We start from the raw sequence: 21,577 nt of genomic DNA, 5'->3' as shown, positions 1-21,577 counted from the left end.
GTTGTTTTGGTGAAATTTTACATGAGGACTGCTTTACTTCATTTACAGGTTTCTTTTTTGAATTTTCTTTTCTTTTTTTTCTTTTTTCTTCTTCTTTTTTTTCTAACACTGTAGCACCCGAGCCTGCCCCATGTGTGGTGGTCGAGGCGCACTCACCATTGGCTCCGCAGCCGGTGGGGGCGTTGCTTCGCGGCCGGAGAGTGCTTAGGGTGCACGGGGTGTTCCAGGGATGGCTAAGGGGAAAGCGTACTTGGCACTGATCCCTCCTTTCAGCATAAACTGCAGTTTACATTAGGCAGCATTTTTTTTCCTCTTCTCCCGTCAAGGGGGGGATAAATGTGTCATAAATAGTTTCGCGTTTACAGAGGGCGGCGGATGCATGTTTAGCAATGCGATGAGGCCAGTGCACTTTGCAAGACTTGCGCTGCAGAGAGCCTCCGCGGATCCCACGACCTGTTGCTGACAAGCCGGGGGAAAGGAGAGGGAGAGGGGGAGCCGCTCGGGAGAGACAGAGGGTACTGCCTTGGAGGACGACAGACCCGGAGGTTTTTCTTCGAGGGGGGAAATCATGCAGTTTGCAATCTGGCTGGTTGGACTAATGTGTCATCTGTCAGCGCTTGTCCGGGACACTTTGCAACACCGATTGCATCCGAAACAAGGTAGTGTTGTGTGTTGATTTGAATGAGAATGATGCCCGGAAGGTTGCGATGATGGGTTGCCGGTTATTACATTGGTCAATGCCTCTAATGTCTCTCTGCTGTACTCCTTTTGTTTGCAGAAAGCTTCATCAAGCAGCTGTCATCGTATGAAATCATCACCCCGCTCCGCGTCAACGACTTCGGAGAGTCCTTCCCTCACAAATTGCACTACAGGAGGAGACGGCGAAGTTTGAATGACGACCTGTCGGGTTTACGGGTTCACTACAGGATCGACGCGTTCGGGGATCGCTTTCATCTCAACCTGACCGCGGACTCCGGCTTCATCGCCCCCTCTTACGAAGTGACACACTTGGGAGCGGCGGCCAGCGACGCCGCGGACTCCCGCGTCCACGACCACGGCGACATGCGCCACTGCTTTTTCCGCGGACAAGTCAACGCCAAGAGCGGCCACCCCGCCGTCTTCAGCCTGTGCACCGGTCTTGTGAGTATCGACCTTTCACTACCTTTTACGTGTTTTGTTTTGTTTTTAAAGATGCTGTCAGACCTCCATCCATGCACGTCACCCCTACATAACCCGCAGTTTAAGTGACGTGTGCATGGAGTGTAAGAAGAGCAAGTGTTACTAATGTCAGCGAGGAGGAGAGCGCAGCTCTGCATCTCTGCGCCTGTGGTGAGATGCTGCCAGCGCACAGTGGTGCTTGAGACACACTAAAAATGCCCGACGAGCTCTTGCTGCTCTGACCAACCCCTGCTGTGTGAACTGTACTGAGATATAGGGCAAGTAAAACAGCCTGGTTTCCTCCTAAAGGTGGTTTCAATCCAAATATGCAGCTAGTTGGTGTCATGGCTGTGCTTTAACTTTATCAGTCACTTCTTTGCTGTTACAAAAAAAGAAATCACAAATGCCAAGCATTTGCTGACTGCCACTTCTCAAATGTGCCAACTTGCGTCTTTTCACTGTTTTTAAACCATTGTAAGTTGCATAGCTTTGTGTTAGAGACTGTTGGTTGGACAATTCAGGCAAATTGAAGTACAAAGTTATTGATTCATTGGGAAAAATAATTGTCAGATCAGACAGACGTCGATGAAAGAAATCATCACCCAAACACAGCATAATTCAGTCTGGAGGAGCCGCTTGCTTGTTGATTGCCCTGTTATCTCATTATTATCTTGTGGGACTATAATAGAGTTATTGGATAATAATGAGTTTACAGGCCCATTATACCATTTGAGGATCCTGTCATTTAGTTTGCGAACTCCCGTGAGAGAATCTGATGAAGTGCTGAAGGGGATGACTTCATGGGTCACATAAGGTTACTGGTCCAGGGGCAGGGGGTTGACCTCAGTCGTGCCGGCTGGATTCTGGCGTGGACCCTGCGTGGTGGGGGTGTTTGGCTGGCCGCCGCAACACAGACAGAAGGACCATAGCCTTGAAGTCTTCCTCCCCGTCACTACCCCTATCAGTGACATAATCCTTATTTTAGATAGGTGCACTGTGTACAGTACCAGGATAGCATGTTGATCTAGCACATTCACAATGCATCCAATGATTGTACTCCTGTTAAAACCTGGCAAAATAATACAAATGTGTGTATGCCATCTTGGTGCTGGTTAACTCTCATGTATTGCTGTTTTGGAGAAAACACATGAAGTGATTTTTTTCATGTTTGAATAGCAATTTAAGGCACGAGGTATGCTGGGATTATCAGGATAATAAGCCTTTAATTGCCCCTCTGCCCAACTTTGATGTATGACTCGCTTATCCAAACATGTTTGCATCCATTTTCAAGCAATCTTTGTTGCTTATCCGCATCATCACTCATTGAGAATGACAGGACAATGGAGACAGCACCAGAGGCTATTGGGTCATAAATGTGTCTGTATGATCACTGGGGCTTAATGGCCAGGCACATTTTGTTGGGATGAGGTCATTAAGGAATAATTAAGCCCTAAAACAAAGGGGTCATTCCAGAAAAAGCAGGTTCCCCTTTCGTTCAGAGTTGCTCAAAGCCATCCCCAGGGGGGAATGGGGGGGTGGGGGGGTTGAGGAGCTTTTGGCCTTTTCAAAGTGAGCTGTGACGGGCAGAAAAGGGAAGAAATGCTGTGAACAGGAGACAACTGCCAATGAAGATTGTGGGGAACTCAAGGAGTGCTCACACACCGTGGGAAACGTCCCTGAAGGAGCTCACTCTCTCAGCTCACTCACATAATAGAAGTGTGTGGTGAGTCCGCCTGTCCGGAGGAATTAGGCTATCTTCATTCCAGCACCAAGCGATGGACCTCTGTGTAAAGACCAGACCCATGACACCTTTATGTCCTATTTTACTTCAGAGATTGACTGCAGCTGTGCGTCACTTTTGGCTGACTCAGCACTCGGGGTTTAAAAGTCCCTTTGTGGGATTTGATAAAAACAGATGCGTGCCAACAGTCTTTTTCCATCCATGTCAGCACAGTGACCTCACTTCAAATAGGAGTCCCTCGGTCGTAAGGTCCAGTTCAGCACCTGCTACTGAACAGCAACCATTGTGTCTGTCCGAACTTTTTGCCAGATTTGCTGCTGAGCTAATGCTGGGAAACCCTGAAACTCTGCCCCCTCCATTGACTGAACAGAGCATTTGTCTCTTCAGCCTCCCGTTAACGCCACATGAGAACTTTAGAAAGGGCTCCACCATAATCATCTCATTAAAGTTAACTCTAAGTTAACTTGAATAGTGATTTACAAGATACAGACAAACTTCTAGACTGTTTGAGTCATTTGTTACATTTAGATAACTACAACTGGCTGCAACATTCTCATATTTAATTAGAAAGTCCCTGTTTGTCTGCACTAACTAGCAGCACATGCCACCTCGCCTCATCAAATGAACACTGACACAGGATTCTGTCAATACTTTGATTTATTCCTGCATTGCAGCAGCGGTGTAATTAATCCATGCTGGCCTGTCAGAAATGAAGAAATGGCAATATTGCAGGAAAGGTGGAGTGCAATGAAAAACATTGAGGCTTTGGTGGTTATTTTCACAAGCTCATTACACCACAGCACGGCACACTTGTAGCACTTGAGGCCTGTGGCACTTCCGATGAAGTACGGTGCATACATGCAAGCCAACTAATCCTTCACACTTTGAAACGTGGGGGAGGAAATGTACCCAGACAGTTTGTGCATGTTTTCCATATCCGATTTTGTATGTTTTCCATTGTCAAACGTCCATCACACGTGGCGGATGGTTATGGAAAGATGCTGCCTCAAAGATAACATTCCAGTGTCCAATATCCTGTTTAAGTGTGCGCATGAAATTACCATACAAACACCATTGTGCCTCATGGCTGAGTGAGCTAAGAAGCTGTGTGAGGGACTGAGCTGCCAAATCAATATTAGCATTCCTCTGTCAGCAGCTCGGGCCATGTATGATGATGTCACTCGTCACCAGCGTCAGGTTGTGAGGGGGAATGCATTTTCACAGTCCATGCATATAGGTGTCATATGATTTACTGAATCGTGGTGACTTAGTTGTGTATTCATTAAAGTAAAGAACAAGGTTTAAAATGTCTCATGAATGGATTTTTCCTCACGGTTTCTTGTAGCAGTGAGCTGTTGGATATTATCTGACCTTTGTGAGTCAGCATGTTCTTTCCATGCGCACCTGTCAAAGACAACAGAGCTTGCTCGAGAGCATGGAAATAATGTGCACAGCGGTGCCCGAGGGCAACGCTGAATGACTGCAATTAAACCGCAGCCTCTTTGACTGAAACTATGCCCCGATCTGTAAAAGAAGCCTGCACACATACAGTACAGAAAGCACACATGCAAGTGCGTGCTTCCCACCAAAGGTCATCAATGACATCCCCTTTTTTTCCCCCTCCTCTGCTCTAGATTGGAACATTTACGACGCAACACGGCGAATACTTCTTGGAGCCTCTTTTAAATGCGGAGGGGGAGGAATATGACGAAGAGCACAACAAACCTCATCTTGTCTACCGACATGAGAGGAAGAAGAACATCTCGCACACTGACAACAACACAGAGCCCTGTGCTGCCTCAGGTAACAGACTATAGACTGCCTAACTCTACTGCTCGTAATGACTGTCTGTCTGACTTTCACCCACAAACGCTTACTGCACCTTCTGATGACCTGCATTCACTTTCTGAGGTGTAGCAGTAAATGCTGTCCCATAATGGAGATTACACTCAATCACGATCTTTTTGCTTGAAGGATACCCAAAAGATTTCAGCTTTGATAAAGTGGCGTAACTGGATCTCCTCAACCTAATTAAGCAAAAGGCACTCCAACGCTTGGTGTTTTTTACTCACATTCTGCCGGAGCATTCAATCCCAGGTCTGTGGCAGGAACCCAGAGGGAAGGAATAATTACTTTTCAGGTTGCAGTTGTGATGAAAAGAACTGGAGAGGTTTTTCCACATGGGAGGCTGCTTGAAAGTTCCCCCCAATTTCATTTGAATTTTTATGGTTGAGGCCTTTCTGCGTAGTGGAGAGGCCCTCGAGAGAAAGCGGGGTGACGGAGTGGAGTTCACCCCGTTTGGAAGGCCTTAGAGCCGTCCTCACGGGGAGCTCTGTGGGCGGCCTTTGTTGTGTGGTGCTATAAATCTTTTTATGTGCAGACCGCTTGATTTGCTTGTTGTCTGAACCCAGTCATTGTCGCCTGCTGGTGGCTATTGTGCGTGGCGGCGGTTTAAAGAACTTGGACTGACCTGATGGGCCAGGTCAGTACCTCCTTAATATGCTTTGCCCTTTCACTCCCTCAGTCTGTGTGTGGTAAACAGAGGCGGAGAAATCTGGAGGGTCTCTCAGCCCCCACTCTGAGGTACTTTTAAATATACTCTCTGTCAAGAATGAGTGGAGGCTTGGTGAAGGACCCTGGCTGAATGACTGACTGTCCCAAGAACACCCATTGTCATCATTCAGTTATTTTATCTTTACTCTTATTTGATCCTTTTATATCTCCAAAATTAGATACAACCTTTTCTTGTAGAAATGATATTCGGTACATAACAGGAGATGTTTGGGAGGATGATGCTGAAATGGAGGAGACACCTGTAGGGCATCATCAAAGGGCTGCAGGTAAACAATGAGCAGCAGGATTAAAAGAACTACTCGGGCTGGGGTTGGACTCTGAGGTGTCCCAGGCTGCGGCTCCTCAGCTTTATCAGATAGGCCCCTCTCCAGATGCTGTGATAAATGCACTCTTTGAAGGCCATACTAAGCCAGGACTAACAGGCCTGTCCTGTCTTTTTATGGGAAGGACTGCAGTATACACTGCTACTTGCCGGTTAGATATAAACACTGGCTTGGCACGTGTTGCTCTGCTTGCAAAACACTCGTAGTGACTGCTCCTGGTCTTGGCTTTGGACATTTGCCTCTTGGCTTCGGCCTTTTAAAGAGATGACACGTAGCACCCATTCAGCTCTGTGGTCTATGGTCTTGTTTCTGGCTCTTCCCATCTTTCGTCTCTACACGACATCTGTACAGTATGTCTTTCTGTTCCTCCTGTTCCCCTTCAGACTTAATCAGTGTCTTACATACAGGTCTCTTAACCACAACCCAGTTGCAGAGAGAGAAAAGAAAGTGTTGAGATCTTTCTTTAATTACAAAAAAAGGACATAGAGCGTCTAATCTTTGAAATTATTAGGTCCCGATGAAAATATAACCTTCAAACCACTGAAAATAGCCTACCTTTCATTGTAATGGAATGCATTTAAACATCACAGTACAAAATGACTACAGAGTCGAATCAGTACCACTAAGACAAACATCTTGAAATGAATTAATTAAGCTGCATAGGATTCAGGTTTACCCGATAAACTGGCAACTAAGGGGTTAACATAGAAGCAGAAACAGGTTTTTATTTCAGTTATGCATTTTTGTCTCCAGTAAAACTGTCTAAATTAATGGATTTATAGCAATTCAAGAAACAAAACAAAAAAATTCAGATTTATCTTTTAATGTAGACTGCAGGACTTGTGGTGTTAGCGGGGGGGCCGATTCCTTTCCCAGTATCTCCTCTTTTTGAGGAGCCATAAAAGCGCTCTTTGTCAGGGTCATCTTTTGGCCTTCTCTCTTTTTCTCTTTCTCTCTTTCTTTCTCAACTTTATGTTCCTGTGAAGAGGACCCTTGTCTTAAATCAAAATTGGGGCTTGGAGCTTGATTGCTGAAGGGTGAAGGTCTTCACCCAGCCTTCTCTTTGCAAATGAAAACATTTTTTTTAATATGACAAAGATGAAACAAGCTACATTTTATCAAGTGTCCCTCCAGGAAACAAAATGTATATCACCAGCAAGATACCTCTGTTGAGATAAGCTTTTTCCTCAGATATGATGTGTCATAGTTCTGCCTTAGTTCTCTGTGGACAGTGCCAGAACAACAACTGGGACTTCTGTATCCATTGAGGCACTAAGAGTTTCCACAGTTTGTACAGTCCCTGCACACCTCGTGTTGAAAGGAGAGGAAGGCTAAGTTTCCACATGAATTTAACAACGATGAACTTTTGTTTTCCTTTACTTTCCGCTTGTCATCTCTGACATACAGATGCTTGAATTTTTTCGAATATGTGCCATCACTCCTTGTGAAGTGTCGGAAACAGAAGTGCAATGATAAGAGCATTTAAAGTGTTACCCTGATGGGAAATGATGTTTTGTTATTTCAGCAGTCAGGACATGACAATATACCTGTCTTCAGCTGCTTTTCTCAAATACGTGTTTCAAACAGACAATGCACATTAGAAATGGAAGAGCAAATCAAAGGATCTGCACAACATGAGCATTCAATTTGGTCTCACTGACTGACTAGCAACTGTATCAGTCTTCCGTCTGTGTCCGCCAACCTGGGTGGCTTCCCGGCTGTTTAGAATACCTCTAGCGTAGATAGCTGTTGAGTGGATGATTAATGTTTTAACGTCACAGTGCCTTGTTGTGCCCAATTCTGGCTTTTAAAAGCCTCTGAAGAAGACGTTCACTTGGCTCACATCACAACACATCTCCGACCTTTAGTGACACATTCTACGGGGTATCTGTCTCTGAGCTCGCATGTGAATCCCTGCGTCGTCCTTCGATATAGATAGCCACGGGGATGAGGGTTGTTACAGATAGGGGCAGATTCTTCCCTCTCTGTCTCTTCCCTTTGCTCTCTAAAATCCATGTGAAGACAAGCAAGAGACAGAGGGTAGGGGAGCTATGCATCTCTTTCTCACAGTTGTTGGCTGTGTGTCTAAAGCTGTGGGGTGTCATATTTTGTCTGAATTAGAAACAGTGACTTGAATACAGACAGCTTGACAGCAAACATTATGAGTCGTAAAACCCAAACACCAGCGTTGGCTCCCGATTTCTTGATGGCTGACTGAGGGGCAGCTGGGACAGCGAAGTGACTGGCTTTGATGCGGCAATACTTGGCACACATGGCATCTCTGCCCCCTGACCCTCAACACAATCATTGTATAGGATTCCCCCCTTGGTGCCCACTGTGTATACATGGTAGTTCAAATGCTAGCATCAGGTTTTTGGTCAATGGGTTCATTTACATGGAAAATGCCCTCCCCCGCCTGTGGTTTGAACTAGCCGACTTGAATCGCTGCCCGCTCTCCCTTTGCGCTTTCATGTATGTTGAATGGAAGCACTTGTTGATTGTGACCTCACTTCCCTCTTTGTTTGGAGTCACTCACTGGACGGGTGGATGTGACCTTGAGTTTTCCCCCTTCCTAGAGGTGCGTAGTTACTGGGCTTGCTAGCTTGTTTGCTGGGCCTCTCTTGCAAGTATGTATGCATTAACCTCTTTGTTTTCCTCTTAACTCCAGCTCTTGACAGGGGTCAGGAAAGGTGGCCGGCCAGGGTGTGATGGACAGATGCTGATCACTCGGACAACCTTTCTCACCTTTAGGGTCTGGCTTTAGATGGTGCGGAGCTTTAGAATGTCTGATGGCTCCAAAAGATTTAGGCTTGCCCTGTGCCCTCATGCCCCCTGGACAGACTAAACCTCCCCCATTCCAGGAAGTGCCTATTGTTGCTAGGGGAAAAAAAGAAAGTTTGTTTTTGGCCTTTTGTGTGCATCCATATATATGGTTTGCATGTGTAGAGCTTGTGTCAGGAGTGCATGTCATCTCCCTGCCCTGTCTGTGGACGAAGAATCCCACTGAGTATTGGGAATTGCTGAGCAAAGCAGTGCAGAGGAATGGAGAAAGGTTCTTTCTTCATGTGTTTGAGCAGTCCTGGCCTGCGCTGCATGTGCCTGTCGGTTTTGCTGCAGTGTTTGGCAGAGGCCCCAGCCTTTTCCCTGACTCCCACTGCCTGCTTTTCTTCTTTTACACCTGCTTCTCTAAAGTTGCCTTCTCACCCACTGCTTTGGTATCGGCCTACATAGAAAAAGAACCAGAGTTTATGTTGTCGTTTGATTGTCCTTTTCAATGGACTTAAGAGGTTTTTTTTCGGAGGATAAGATGGTAATGTTAGACCTATTGAATTGAAAAATGTGTTTTGCCATACACTGACTGCGAGTCTTTTGCCAACATGTGTGTTTGTTTTAAGTAATGTGCTAGTTTTCCCTTCAGTTATGATCCTTTGTCCCATTATTGCCTGAAATTTTTTGAAACACTTCGTCATGACGGATAATGCAGCTAATAATATGGCTCATTGCACTCATTGGCACGTGATTTTAAGATAACAGATACTCTGGACAGGGCGGACTGGGCAGGGCAACCACAGACAGTCTATAACTTTAATAGCTGCCATGTGTCTGCCTACCCTGAGGCTTCAGCCCTATTGAACCCAATGTGTTGTGTTGTCTCGGGAGTTCCCGTGACAGATTCCAGCTGGGGCTATTTTCTGCCACTGTCTACTGTCTGGGCATTCTTAACAGATGGGGGCTGATTGGAATGGTAGGAGGAACTTGTGTGACAGTGACTGACTGCATGGTGGCATGGGTGACAGTCAGAGGTGAGAGAGGGTGACAGGTGAGCGACGGTTTCCCACTGAGATGGACAGGGGAAAGGCAGCGGAGAGCTGGCCAGTGAAACATCAGTGTCATCGCCTGCAGCTCTTGGCAGTTTATCATCTTAGATGCCAGAAACCAGTCCAAACTGCTGACCTGCTTTATATATGTCAAGGCAGAACTATTTGTTTCAGGGTCTTAAATAGGTTTTCAGGATGGCTGAAAATATGTAATGACTTCATACTGGCTGTGTTGGAGGTACATTACTCCTCTTAACTGTCTAACTTTATCTTACGACTGTAAATAACAAGTGGATGTGGTCACCGTGACGTCACACATTGGTTTGTGGCTGTCTTGTCGCTCTCTCTGTTTTTTTTTTTTGCAACCAGAATTGGAATTAGAGGAGCTATAACCAAATACTGATGACCAAACTGGTGACAATTAACTTTCATGTAGTGAATATACACTGTTAATGTAGGCTTAAGGTAGTTGGGTGGAAAGATTTAAGTTCTAAGATGAAACCAATGGACAACACCCAAACCGACCAATGCAATGGTAGCCACTTGTCAATCACAAGGTAGCCACACTCCAAAGCATACCCAGCTTTAGGCCTGTTTTGTTTACTCTAAAAGGGACCATAATAATGAACATCATGTTGAATTAAAGAAGACTAGAGACTAGCAATTGAGAGATTATAAATCAAGGGTAATTTCCTCATAGACATCTATACAATCTGATTTATTTTGCAACAAAAGGAGTCTCCCCTGCTGGCTATTAGAAAGAATGCAAGTTTAAGGCACGTCCGCATTGGCTTCACGTTTCAGACCCAGAGGTGGCTGCTTGGTGACAATTTTTTTTTGCAAACAATTTGTAGGCTCTTCTTGTATGGCTACTGGTTTACTCGTATTTTGACTTGGGTCTTTTTCATAGTTTTTTATATCCTTTCTATGCTAACATACTCACCACCATAATTCATGAGATTTGGTACCATGGCCACATTGCTACCACAAAGTCCATTTGTCTGACTCAGCGATGTTGTTCCCATGGATTTGTGAGCACAATGTTGTTATTTCAGACAGGAATGATGGCTAAACCTAACAAAGTAAGATCCAAGTGGCAATTAACTGGAATTATCCTTTAAGTGCCCCTCTTCATGTTCTTGTTAGACATGTCAGGTGCTATGTTAATTGTTGGTTTGATGATTTTCAAAAGCCTCTCACCTTAACTATACATCGTAAGACATAATAACCTAATTTCTCAAAGTAGATTCATTATGCAAAAAACAAACAAACACAAAAACAGACTCAAAGTAAATTATGAGCTCTATTAAAAAAGTAGTCAAGGTTTAGTTTTAGTTACCACCATCAAGGAGGGATCTCTTCTGCCCTATTTGTATGTTTTATGCAGACCTCTTTTAAAAAATGTCCTATTATTAAAACAAAAATTTTAAAGAATTGTGCAGTCGTTAAGGAGGTTGGTTTGCCCGTCTTCCATCAGTCATGTAATCTATAATAAATTAGGATTAATTTGTTTCTGATGATCTGATGGTCAGAAACTCTCTGTTTGAGTCTAAAAAAGAAAACACTCCATGCCCATCATTAGGAGTCCTGATCCATAAGTAGTATTTTGTCTCCTCGGAGGAGGTCTGCTACTCCTAACACATTCTTCAGCTCACAACCATGCTGTCTTTAGCATGTCTCTGAACTGAAAATAACAACTGAACTCTGAGAACAGTTAGTGTACAAAGCCCAGCGTCTTCCAATGAGGTCAAAAGCCACGCCACTTAACTTCTAAAAGCCTTTTTCGGCAGCAACAATTAGCTGCCTTTGCTTCTCTCTGTCTAGCCACAGAATTGCACTTAATTGTGCCTCTGTCTGCAGGAGTTTCAACATTTTTTTCCTCTCCTTGAGTTGTACTGTCAGTAACCTTGTATAGAACCGAGGCAATACCTATACTCAATGTAAGGTATACTGTCTATTTAATTGGCACTGGGGGAATAGGGCGCTTTAACTCTCAGCGGGCCATTGTAAAAGAATGTTAATTAGCTCGACAATGAAATGTGTGTTCCTCATTGTTGGGCACTTGGCATTGATACTTTTGACAGAGAGCTGAAGGAGAGTCAAAGAGCAACTCTTTGATCTAGATTGAAATCTCAATGAGACCCTTTAGGACAGGCTGGCTGTACATGAATGGGCTCAAACAGAAAGTGTGTACACAAGTATAGAATGTACTTTAATGTTCATGAATGAATATAAATACGTGCAAACATGTGCATGAATTCAAACCCCACCAGAATCTTTGAAATATGTATGAAGCCATTCAGCCATCATGCAATTAAACATGTGATTAAGTGAACAGATGAACATTGTTTATAATATTCATTGTGTTTGTTTTGTTTTTTGCTAAAGTCGTATTTGGGCAGAAATGTGAGTCAGCTTTTCACTTGGCACACTGGAGCCAACCAAATTACAACATTTATAGATGCTCTCATGCTGTGTGGGCCCCTTTTTTGCTGTCTGTTATGAAGACCCGTGGGTTTTATAGGCTCGCGCTTGTGAAAACATTTGCTTGTGTAAAAATGAACAGACCGTATCACATTTTGATGTTTGATAATTAATTCCAGCAATGTCAACATCAATGTCAAAGGAGATGTCAAGTCTCTGTGTGTCCGGCGGGTCAGGGCAGTCACCCCTGTCTTCTCATGGTGTAAGTAGCAGCTCACTACCTAGTGAGATGGGGATTTGAACCTAAGGCGATTTGGGAAAGGTTGTGTGTGGCTAATCTGCACTGATTCAAAGGCTATTATAACAGGGACTATATTTTCACCTCCTCCTCTTCTTCGTCCTCTCTTTTTGTTCATCTCACACTCGCTTGCTCCGAGGTTTAACACCAATTTCTGTTGATGCTCCTCTGTGCTTTGATAATCCCTTTGATGTCAGACTGTCTGCAGCGATGAGTCTGTTTAAGGGGTTTAGTGTAGTGGGGTTTGGCCGTGGAGAGAGATTTTTTCCTGGAAAATACAAAGCTCTGTTCTGGCCCAGCTGCCCGGGCTGTGTGCACAGACAGGCTTGGCGCTCACTTGGATGCTGGCACTGGCGTTGGGCTGGGCCTCACGGCGGCAAGGGCCACGTGCCCTTGTGCCAGGGAGTCACGCTCCGCCTCGCGTGCCCGCTGGGGGCATCACTTGAATAATCATGGAGTGCTCAGCATGTTTTTTTTTTTGCTTTTCTCTGACTTAACAGTTGCACACAATCCCTGTGTGTGACTGTCTGAAAAGATTGAGTATGTAGAAGACAATGGAAGTCTTCACTAACATTACTATGATTAGGATTACGGACTGCATACTATGCGTGGCTCGCAACCATAGTCATAAAATGATGGTGTAATTACGGAGTGAATGAATGTCATTTTATGTGCAATTTATTTCTCAAAATTGTTCATTCCCCAACATGGATAAATGTTTCCTTAAGAGCAACACACTATAGAAGGCTTTGCCTGTTGACATATGAGTACATATGGACCACATACATATTATTTTTAATATGAATTGTGGATGTGAAAAATGTGTCTCCATATTTGCAATACTGGGGTGATGCATTCTGGCTGTGATTACACAGGCACTTCTAAGATGTTGCCTTTACAGCTGCCATATCTGGGGTTTACATGATTTACTGTTCACTCCCGTATCATTTATCCATCATTTCGTTGGGTTGCTGCTTCCATCCATCTTCCCCTGACAGCAACTACTGCGAGCAGCCTTCTCCACGTCACATGTGGCGATGCATCACTGCAAATCTGGATAGCACAATACCATGCGTGCAAACACTTCGTCCTCAGATGGCCTGCCACAAATTGGCCATTGAAATCGTTCCAGTCTTAATAAATGTTTGATTGTCTTTTATGTTCAGAACATATGGAAGACTTTTGATGTGTTCATCATTAACTTGATGGATGATGCTGATGAGATTTTGCTTTAGAAATATCCATTACTCAGTTGTCAATATGGGGTGATTTGCTGGTCAGTAACAGGGATTTGCTGCAGCTATGTTTCCCAAACAAAATTAACCTTTTTATTATTTTAGCAATCTGGAGCTCGCCTGTGTGGAGGCTGGAAAGCTTGTCCCCACTTTTGTTTGCCTCTTCTACCTGTGTCTTCCAAACTCTTTCAAAAGCCTCCAGTCTTTGGAAACACACCTGCGGATATGATTTGCTTCAGTTTTAATCGTTGAATGAAAGGCGGCATATAGATTTAATTTTACCTTTCAGTATGTCTGTCCACATTTTACTTAATTGTCAGTTAATAAAGTGGCCGGGCTCAGAGAGATGGGATCATATTTCCACTTGCAGATTGCACAGTGAGGTTGTGTGGGTTGGTTAAATGTTGTCATGAGATTATTGGGTTCACATTGCCTGACCTAAAAAAAACCCTTATTCTCAAAGCTCACCACTGACCCCATGTTTCTTCTAACTATTTTCTGAGCACCGGAATGACACAATGATTTCTAGTGGGTTTTTTTGCCATAGAAGTCCAGCATGCTTCCGTTATGTCATTGGAATTTAGCTAAGCCAAAACCCTCAGCTCTTAACCGTAGATGTGCCATGCTCTCTCATGAAATGCCTTCGTGACATAAAGCAGTGGGTCAAGTGTGGAAGAATTTAAGTATTTGATAGTCCAATCCTCACATATGATGACGATTTAAAATCCAGTGAATGTGTTCCAAACATCTTTTCTCTCCACATCATCACTCATCCCCATTTTTCTTTTTTTTCTTCTTAAAACAGAGAACTCCAAGAGGCCAGTTGCTTTTGAGAGTATGGGAGAGGAGCTGGACTCTCTCAGAGCCACCATAGATGATAAACACATTTATGACAACAATTCCACTGGCACACACCCCAGATCCCCACGCAGACGCAAGCGCTTCCTCTCCTACCCTCGCTACGTCGAGCTGATGGTGACAGCTGATGCCAAAATGGTGCGTCACCACGGACGCAACCTAGAGCACTACATCCTAACAATCATGTCAGTAGTAAGTAAAATAATGTTTCTAAAAATTATTTTGTTGCAATGTTGAAGTCTTCTTTTATTATTTTTTATTAATCTTGTATAGACATTGTTGGAGGTAAAAACACATTTGGACGTGATGCAGTTCACATTTTAAATGTTCTGATGTTCACCCAAATAGAATATTTTTTTTCATCTGACTGTATTGGTATTTAGCCATGCAGAATGTTTCGCGGTATCTTTTCTATGAGCACCCAAAATCTATTTACCTTCATTGTATCGGGGGTGGTGAAAGAAATCTCAGAACAATTAACACCTCAAAACCAAATACAACCCACATCATCTCCATGGCATGATGGAGGTAAGACATGATTTCTTTTGTAATTTTGGTGAAAATAATCTTTAGAATGTGAAACTAAATCACCCAGTCCAGGTCTGTGTTTTTCTAGCCTCAGATGTTACTGTTTTACATTTTGGTTGTAAACCCTCATGTGACCCAAGCCGGCTGCTGCTTAAACGAGAGTGGCCCAGTTAATTGGTAAAATCCTGACTCAACACATTGACCCCATATCCCATATCTGACTGGTAGAGCCGAGTTGGTCATCAGGCCAGTAACACTGTGATCCACTACCTCTGTACATTTAAGTATATAAGTGTTGGAAAGCAGGTTATGGTATCAGTCGCACTGAACCATGCGTGGCTTCCACTCTCTCACTAGTATGACGGACAGAACTCTTCCAAACACTCATTGACATACGATGGAGTAATGATTGTCAGTGGCGTGTTATCCTTAAGTAAGACAGTGAGGGTACAGTCAGTGTTAAATGTGCCGGGCCAGTTTTTATTGCCAGGTTTGAAGTGGAAACATAAGTTCTGTTCTGTGCTCGCGTTTGCAGACCAGTGGTGCACACACACACACAAACACATCCATTCTTCCTTTCTTCTTTCACATTCTCTCAGTCACTTTTACTTTAGCCACAGTTTAACCGAGCCAGCCAAAATATGACAAATCCAAGCAAATCCACGTCTAATCCATTGGGTTTGATCTAAGTGAGGTTTTCAGGTTTGATCACGCTGACTGAGAGCCTAAATCACACCAGACTTAGTATATTGACCACTGAAAAGTGTTTTAGCGTATGCTTTTTCAGACACTCAGGGCTGTCGCTCGGATGTCAGAAATGATTTTTATTGTTATTGTGTATTGGATTGTAAGAAATATATTGAGTATCGCGATATGTTTTGTGATATTGTATCGAGTATCAAAAATACTATACAGTTGTAATTAAAAGTTACTTTATTTAATTTGAGATTGCATAAAAAGTGACCTATTTTTCCTAAGATAGACCACGTGTAAAATGTTCAAATGTAAACTGCCCTTTGTGTCATTTAACCCCGAGAAAATGACCCCAGTGTCCTTGATGGCAGCTATGACTCTGCAGACATTTCTATGTACCTTCAGAGTTCATCCACTGATCAGACAATAACACACATTAGGGATAGCATGCAGAAAAGCGTCCTGTGTCACAGTTGGACTTAGAGCATGCAAAGGCAGACTCCCTTTGCCCACCGTGGACAGGCCTGGGCCACGTTTGCCTCCCCCTAGGCTAAGACAAGCTAAATGTTTATAGTAGACTAATGAGTTCCTGTCAGGAGGCAGCGCACAGCCTCGGGAGGCTGCTGGCCGACCGTGACAGTGAGTGTACGAGAAAAGCAAGAGAAGCCGAGGGGAAAGACTACAGAGGGAATGTTTTACTGTCCTCACAGAGGGGCTCTGAGCTCCAGGTTTGTTGAAGTTTCACATTCATTGCTGGGTCCAGCTTTCACTTTATTTTCTCCTTGCCAAGGTCTGTAATTGGTTTTAATACCCTGTTGATTAAACCTACCCCGAGGAACCATTTTTTTCCCCTTTTGACTTGAATGAACCGTTGCTGTTTTGATTAAACCTGAAGCCTAAAGCAATGCTTTACTTCTCATTCCATCTATGGGGTGAAGAAGTAGCTTTCACACTGTCCCTGTCTGTTCAGGTTAGTGGAGGTTTGCATTTTTTGTCTGTGTGTTTTGTCTTTGTTACAGGTAGCAGCGGTGTACAGGGACCCCAGTGTAGGAAACCTCATTAATGTCATGATTATCAAGCTGGTCGTCGTCCACAATGAACAGGTGAGCGCGGGGGTCTTGAATGCTACCTGTAATCAGGCCTCCAATATGGCTGACATCATTGCAGGTGTCCCTGGCCGTTTCTCAGTGGGGGCTGTTTGAAAGGACACTGCCTGCCTTGTCAGTAGTAGTCTCAAGAGAGGTCTCCATGGAAAACAAACAATACTATAGTGAGGCCGCTAGCCACCTGCAAACGAGAGGTGGCTTACTGTAGTTTGATTGGCCATCGTAACTGATTCTTTAGCAGTTAAATTAAAGGGACGTGAAGTTGTGTGGAAAGCTGTTGGGGGCTCCTGATCTTAACCCTCATCTATTTTTCACAAAGACCATGTAATGCATGATCAATACTCACAGCGGACAAAAATAAGAGAACATGAATGTGGGGCATCGCTATAACGAGATATTTTATATTCATAAGCTTAATTACCAGGCTTCTTGGTCACAACTGCAATGGGGTTTCACCTAAAACAGGAAGGGCCCACAGTGAACTTCAATGCCGCCACCACTCTCCATAACTTCTGCGTCTGGCAGCAGAGCCAAAACGTCCAGGATGACAGCCATCCCTCTCACCACGACACAGCGCTCCTCATCACCAGGTAAGCACACTCACTTCCCATCCTCACTGTGAAAGCCAAGTTGCTTGAGAAAAAAACTGGAAAAAAAGGGTCAACAGCATTGTGTGTGTGTGTTTTCTTTGTTTGGTTTCAGGGAAGACATCTGCCGTGCGAAAGATAAATGTGACACGTTAGGTAAACTTTTGCCTCTCTCTTTGCAAAAATATCTCCACCTCAAGTCCTTTTGAATTAACTTTCCACTCGGGTGAACTGTACGATAATGAGTTTATGTCAAGCTGTCAGCTAATAATATTATAGTGACAGAACAGAGTGGTAGAAAATGGAAGGAGGGAGGGAGTCGGTGGTGGTGCTAATCTCTCTTACGGAACAGACGTTTTGATGGTTTAATCGCCTTTAACACTCAAGCAGCTGAGTTTTTTTTTTTTTTTTTTTTTCAAATAGCTGTGTCTCTGTATGTTCACGTGCATCTGTGTGTTTTTTTTTCTGTGCGTGTACGTGTAGGGCTGGCAGAGCTCGGGACCATGTGCGACCCGTTCCGGAGTTGCTCCATCAGTGAGGAAAATGGAATTAGTGCCTCCTTCACCATCGCTCATGAGCTGGGCCATGTGTAAGTTGCAGCACAGAACCCACACACGCACACACACACACACACACACACACACACACACACACACACACACACACACACACTGTCTCACCGCTCACAGCTTTGTCTAACAAAAGCCCTCTTATCAAGAGACATAGGGCACGGCAGTCACAGGTGCAGAACATAATAAAGTGAAAAACTTGACTTTTAATAACATGCCAGCCTATAATACCTTATTATACAGTAGAAGAAGTTAACCCTATATGTGTCAGAACTTTGTCTTGAGAGGACGTCCTGCCCAGATGAAGTTCAGTGTGGATATGTGGTAAGAAATAAGACGGGAGTTCTTCGCTAAATACAATAAATCCATTATAAAGTGGCGTACTTTATCAGACAGTGCAAGGCTAAACATTCTGTTTAGTATTCTGGAGGTTGCTTGTTTCCTGCCCTTGTTCAACCTATCAGTTCCAAACACTGATAAAACAACCTGAAGATGTCAGAGTGCCGTCTTCGTGTAACTCGTGTGTTGCTGATCACAACGCGCCTGTCTGCCAGAGAGTTAGGATAATATTACCACTTCTTTGAAATGAAGAAAACAAAGACAAATATGTATAATCTGTATCTAAACGAAGTCAAAACACATGACTTAATCTCTCGTATGGTAGGTGTTTACTTTAAACACCCATCAGACAAAATCACAGTACAACACTCTCCAGTTCAGTTCATTAAAATGGGGCGATTTGAGAAGCTGGCCTGAGATGTGGAATTCAACGCACTGGTTCTCCTATCAATGACCATCTTCTCTTCCATCTCAGAGAGGGCCTATTTTTAGAGAAAGATGAAGATCCATCTTTTTTTTTTCTCCCTTCCTTTCATTTTCTTCCAACCCCCCTCGCAGAGAATATGAGTGAAAGTGAGTGTTAGATTTTCTTTCCGGTCTTCCGGCCCGTTCGCGTAGGCTAGTAAAGAAGGACCAGTGTGAGCCATTGGTGAAGAATGAAAGATATTCTTCTTCCTCCTCTGTCCCCGCTCACACATTCTTCCAGTGGAGAGTTCGGACCGGAGCAGCCAGATGGACCAGTCTAAACCCCCCCCCGTTTCCCCTTGCATCTCGTGTGGATCTGTTTATGCTAAAGTTCAAGCAGCTGGAGGCCCAGTTGGCGCGGGCTGCCTCTTGGCGTGGTTAATCGCTGCGTTCACAGGCGCGAGCTCTCCAGAGTGTTTAGCGCTCTGGGAAAGCCAGTGTCAGGTAGTGGGAACCACTCAAGAGGATTGCGGATTAAAAAAAGATTTTGACTAATGGACAGGAAGCCTTTCTCAGATGACTGCAAGGACGTGTGATTGTTAATAGCCGTCATGGGGATGTCGAGGCGGGGCGGTGTCATTTGAGAGGTGACACATATAATCAAGTTTGTCGATGCCAATGCTCTAAATGTCTTAGATCACAATTAAATCTTCCTGACATTTTTATATCACATTAGAGTCTTTCTTCTTCAACATCTTAGAATTATAAAAGGCCATACCACAAAACGTCACTGGCATGATCACACACAACCTAGTGCAGAAAATGATTGGTTGATTTTGCGGAGCTAAAATGTGTAATCCACTGACAAGGTAGCAATCCATTTCCCCCTCTGGTATCACTGAGCTCTGTCTCCGTTGAGGTGCTGATCAAGGCCGTTCCCGCAGACTGCTCTGTCTGGTCTGACTCATATTTATGCACAGCCAGTCTGTAGAAATTCAGATCGTCATCGCTCCGGCAGTATGTCTTACTCTTGCAGTTATTTATGGGCATTGCAGTGCAGAAAAATGTCTTCGTCTTTCTGAAAATTGAGTTGGATGACAGCAGGGCATAAAGGCATAAAGTGCAAAGAACAAAGCAGCTTTTTTTTTATGAGAGCTCTTATTGTAAGTGAGTGGTCTCTAGCTAATCACATTTTAGCCCGGATGCTTATAATTAAGTGCTGGGGTTGGTACCCTCCCACTGGAACTGCATCCTCTATTGATCTCTCCCTTGTGGTTGCCAAACAGAGTCACAAAAACCTCCTGATTTACGATCTCATTACACTAAAAGGATCTCATCTCAGGACCTCGACTCAGTATTCTCTTCTTCGTGCCAATTGATTGATAATAAGAAAGTCTACATGGCGGAGTAGCTTTCCATTTTCATTTTAAACTTTCCTGTCCTGCATCACCCCGATGCACCTGTGCCCCATCATAAGTGACACATTGTTAGGGTTTAATAGTGAAAATATGACGTGAGCCTGATTTGATGTTGTCGGAATCCGCCAACAGCTTGGTCCGTGTGTGTGGAGCTCATTATTGTGCCAAAAGCTTAATTATTGCCTGGGTGTTTGCCTTCAGGCCCTCAGCCCCTGTAGGGTGGGCCTCATGCCAGCCATGTTAGGTCTTGTTTGTGTGGCGGTATGGATTGACCCTCGGCTACAGTCCCGAGCCCAGCACCGGCCCACATCCTGTTGTAAACACCTCAGACATCATACAGCTGCATAGGTTCCCGTGTGTGTACATAGACGTATGCACACTTGCATGCATTCATGGGTGTACACCAAACCAGCACAGAACAGCACATCTGTATTGGACTGCACTGACATGATCAAGAAAGCATGCTTTAAGAGACTGCCAGCTGCAATCAGCCGGGATGAATTTATCTGCAGATGCCATGCTGTGTACTACGTTTTATACAGCTGTTCGTCTGGAAACACTCTTGTTTTAGTGATTTGACGCTGAACAATTAGCAGATTAACGTCTTAGTGTGTCAACAGAAAATGAATTACCAACTATTTTGATAACTGTTTAAGGTTTTAAGTCATTTACTAAGCAAACATACCAAACGTAACGGTTGTTCCAGCTTCTAAATGTGAGGATGCTTCACTGCTCTCTCCGGGCAAATTTAATGTTTTAGTAAAGGACTGCAGGGCCGACAATACAAGGGTGTAAATAAATCAAAGACAAGACATCATGAACATAATGTGTAGATAATGAAGATGTTGATGCACATACATGTTTGCACAGCAGCAACATTTGCAGACTTTTGTTGATGGGAATGGTGTTGCTGCCACTGACCTTTGCCTTTTCACTGACCTTCTACTCATCTGCTGTCTTCCACAGGCTGCAGCAGGCTTTACAACTAGAGGGAAAATACAAAATCTTAATGAATCCAATTGTACCAACCACGTCATGCTCGCTTGTTGATAACGCGGCTCCACAGGGAAATTTGACGAGAGAAAAACTGAAATGGTCACATTGACAGGGATCCCTTGACCTCTCACCTCTAGATATATCTGTATGAAGTATGAGTCATATTGTTTCCCAAAGGCCTCCTTTTTACAGACCCATGCAGTTTTTTTTTTTTTTTTGCACGCAGTGTAAATGATAATTTTTGCATAATCTAGGGTCTCTGTACACTCGGGCCCCTAAAACATACATTGTGCATAACTGGAATGCTCTTGTGGATCCAATGAGCTCAAGTGTAATCCTATGCGATGATGTTAGTCCTCCTAGTAGCCATTTCATTGTAGTGAGACCATTTTTTGAAACTTGACGTGACTGCATAAAACGACCTGTGGTGACCTCTAGGATAATCACAGCCACATGAAACTTTACAACCACAAACTACAGACACCATTCATAGGATATGTGGCTTTC

The 21,577-nt window shown here is 43.9% G+C and overlaps 1 protein-coding gene across 1 annotated transcript in view; it reads left to right on the top strand.

Moving 5' to 3' along the window:
• The first annotated feature begins 33 nt into the window (after window positions 1-33).
• The window catches only part of LOC311017910 (A disintegrin and metalloproteinase with thrombospondin motifs 20), a 77,924-nt gene continuing 56,380 nt past the window's right edge, over window positions 34-21,577 (top strand). Inside the window, exons 1-8 of the mRNA XM_084016560.1 lie at window positions 34-659; window positions 779-1,140; window positions 4,534-4,702; window positions 14,377-14,621; window positions 16,670-16,753; window positions 17,222-17,346; window positions 17,459-17,499; window positions 17,827-17,932. Of these exons, the coding sequence (XP_083872686.1) occupies window positions 569-659; window positions 779-1,140; window positions 4,534-4,702; window positions 14,377-14,621; window positions 16,670-16,753; window positions 17,222-17,346; window positions 17,459-17,499; window positions 17,827-17,932 (1,223 nt within the window). The 5' untranslated portion in view covers window positions 34-568. The remainder of the gene's footprint in view (window positions 660-778; window positions 1,141-4,533; window positions 4,703-14,376; window positions 14,622-16,669; window positions 16,754-17,221; window positions 17,347-17,458; window positions 17,500-17,826; window positions 17,933-21,577) is intronic.

The sequence above is a fragment of the Eutrigla gurnardus genome, assembly GCF_963514095.1.
Source record: "Eutrigla gurnardus genome assembly, chromosome: 9".
Taxonomy (NCBI): Eukaryota; Metazoa; Chordata; class Actinopteri; order Perciformes; family Triglidae; genus Eutrigla; species Eutrigla gurnardus.
Note: the sequence above shows the minus strand (reverse complement) of the source record. Positions and strands in the feature narration are given on the sequence as shown.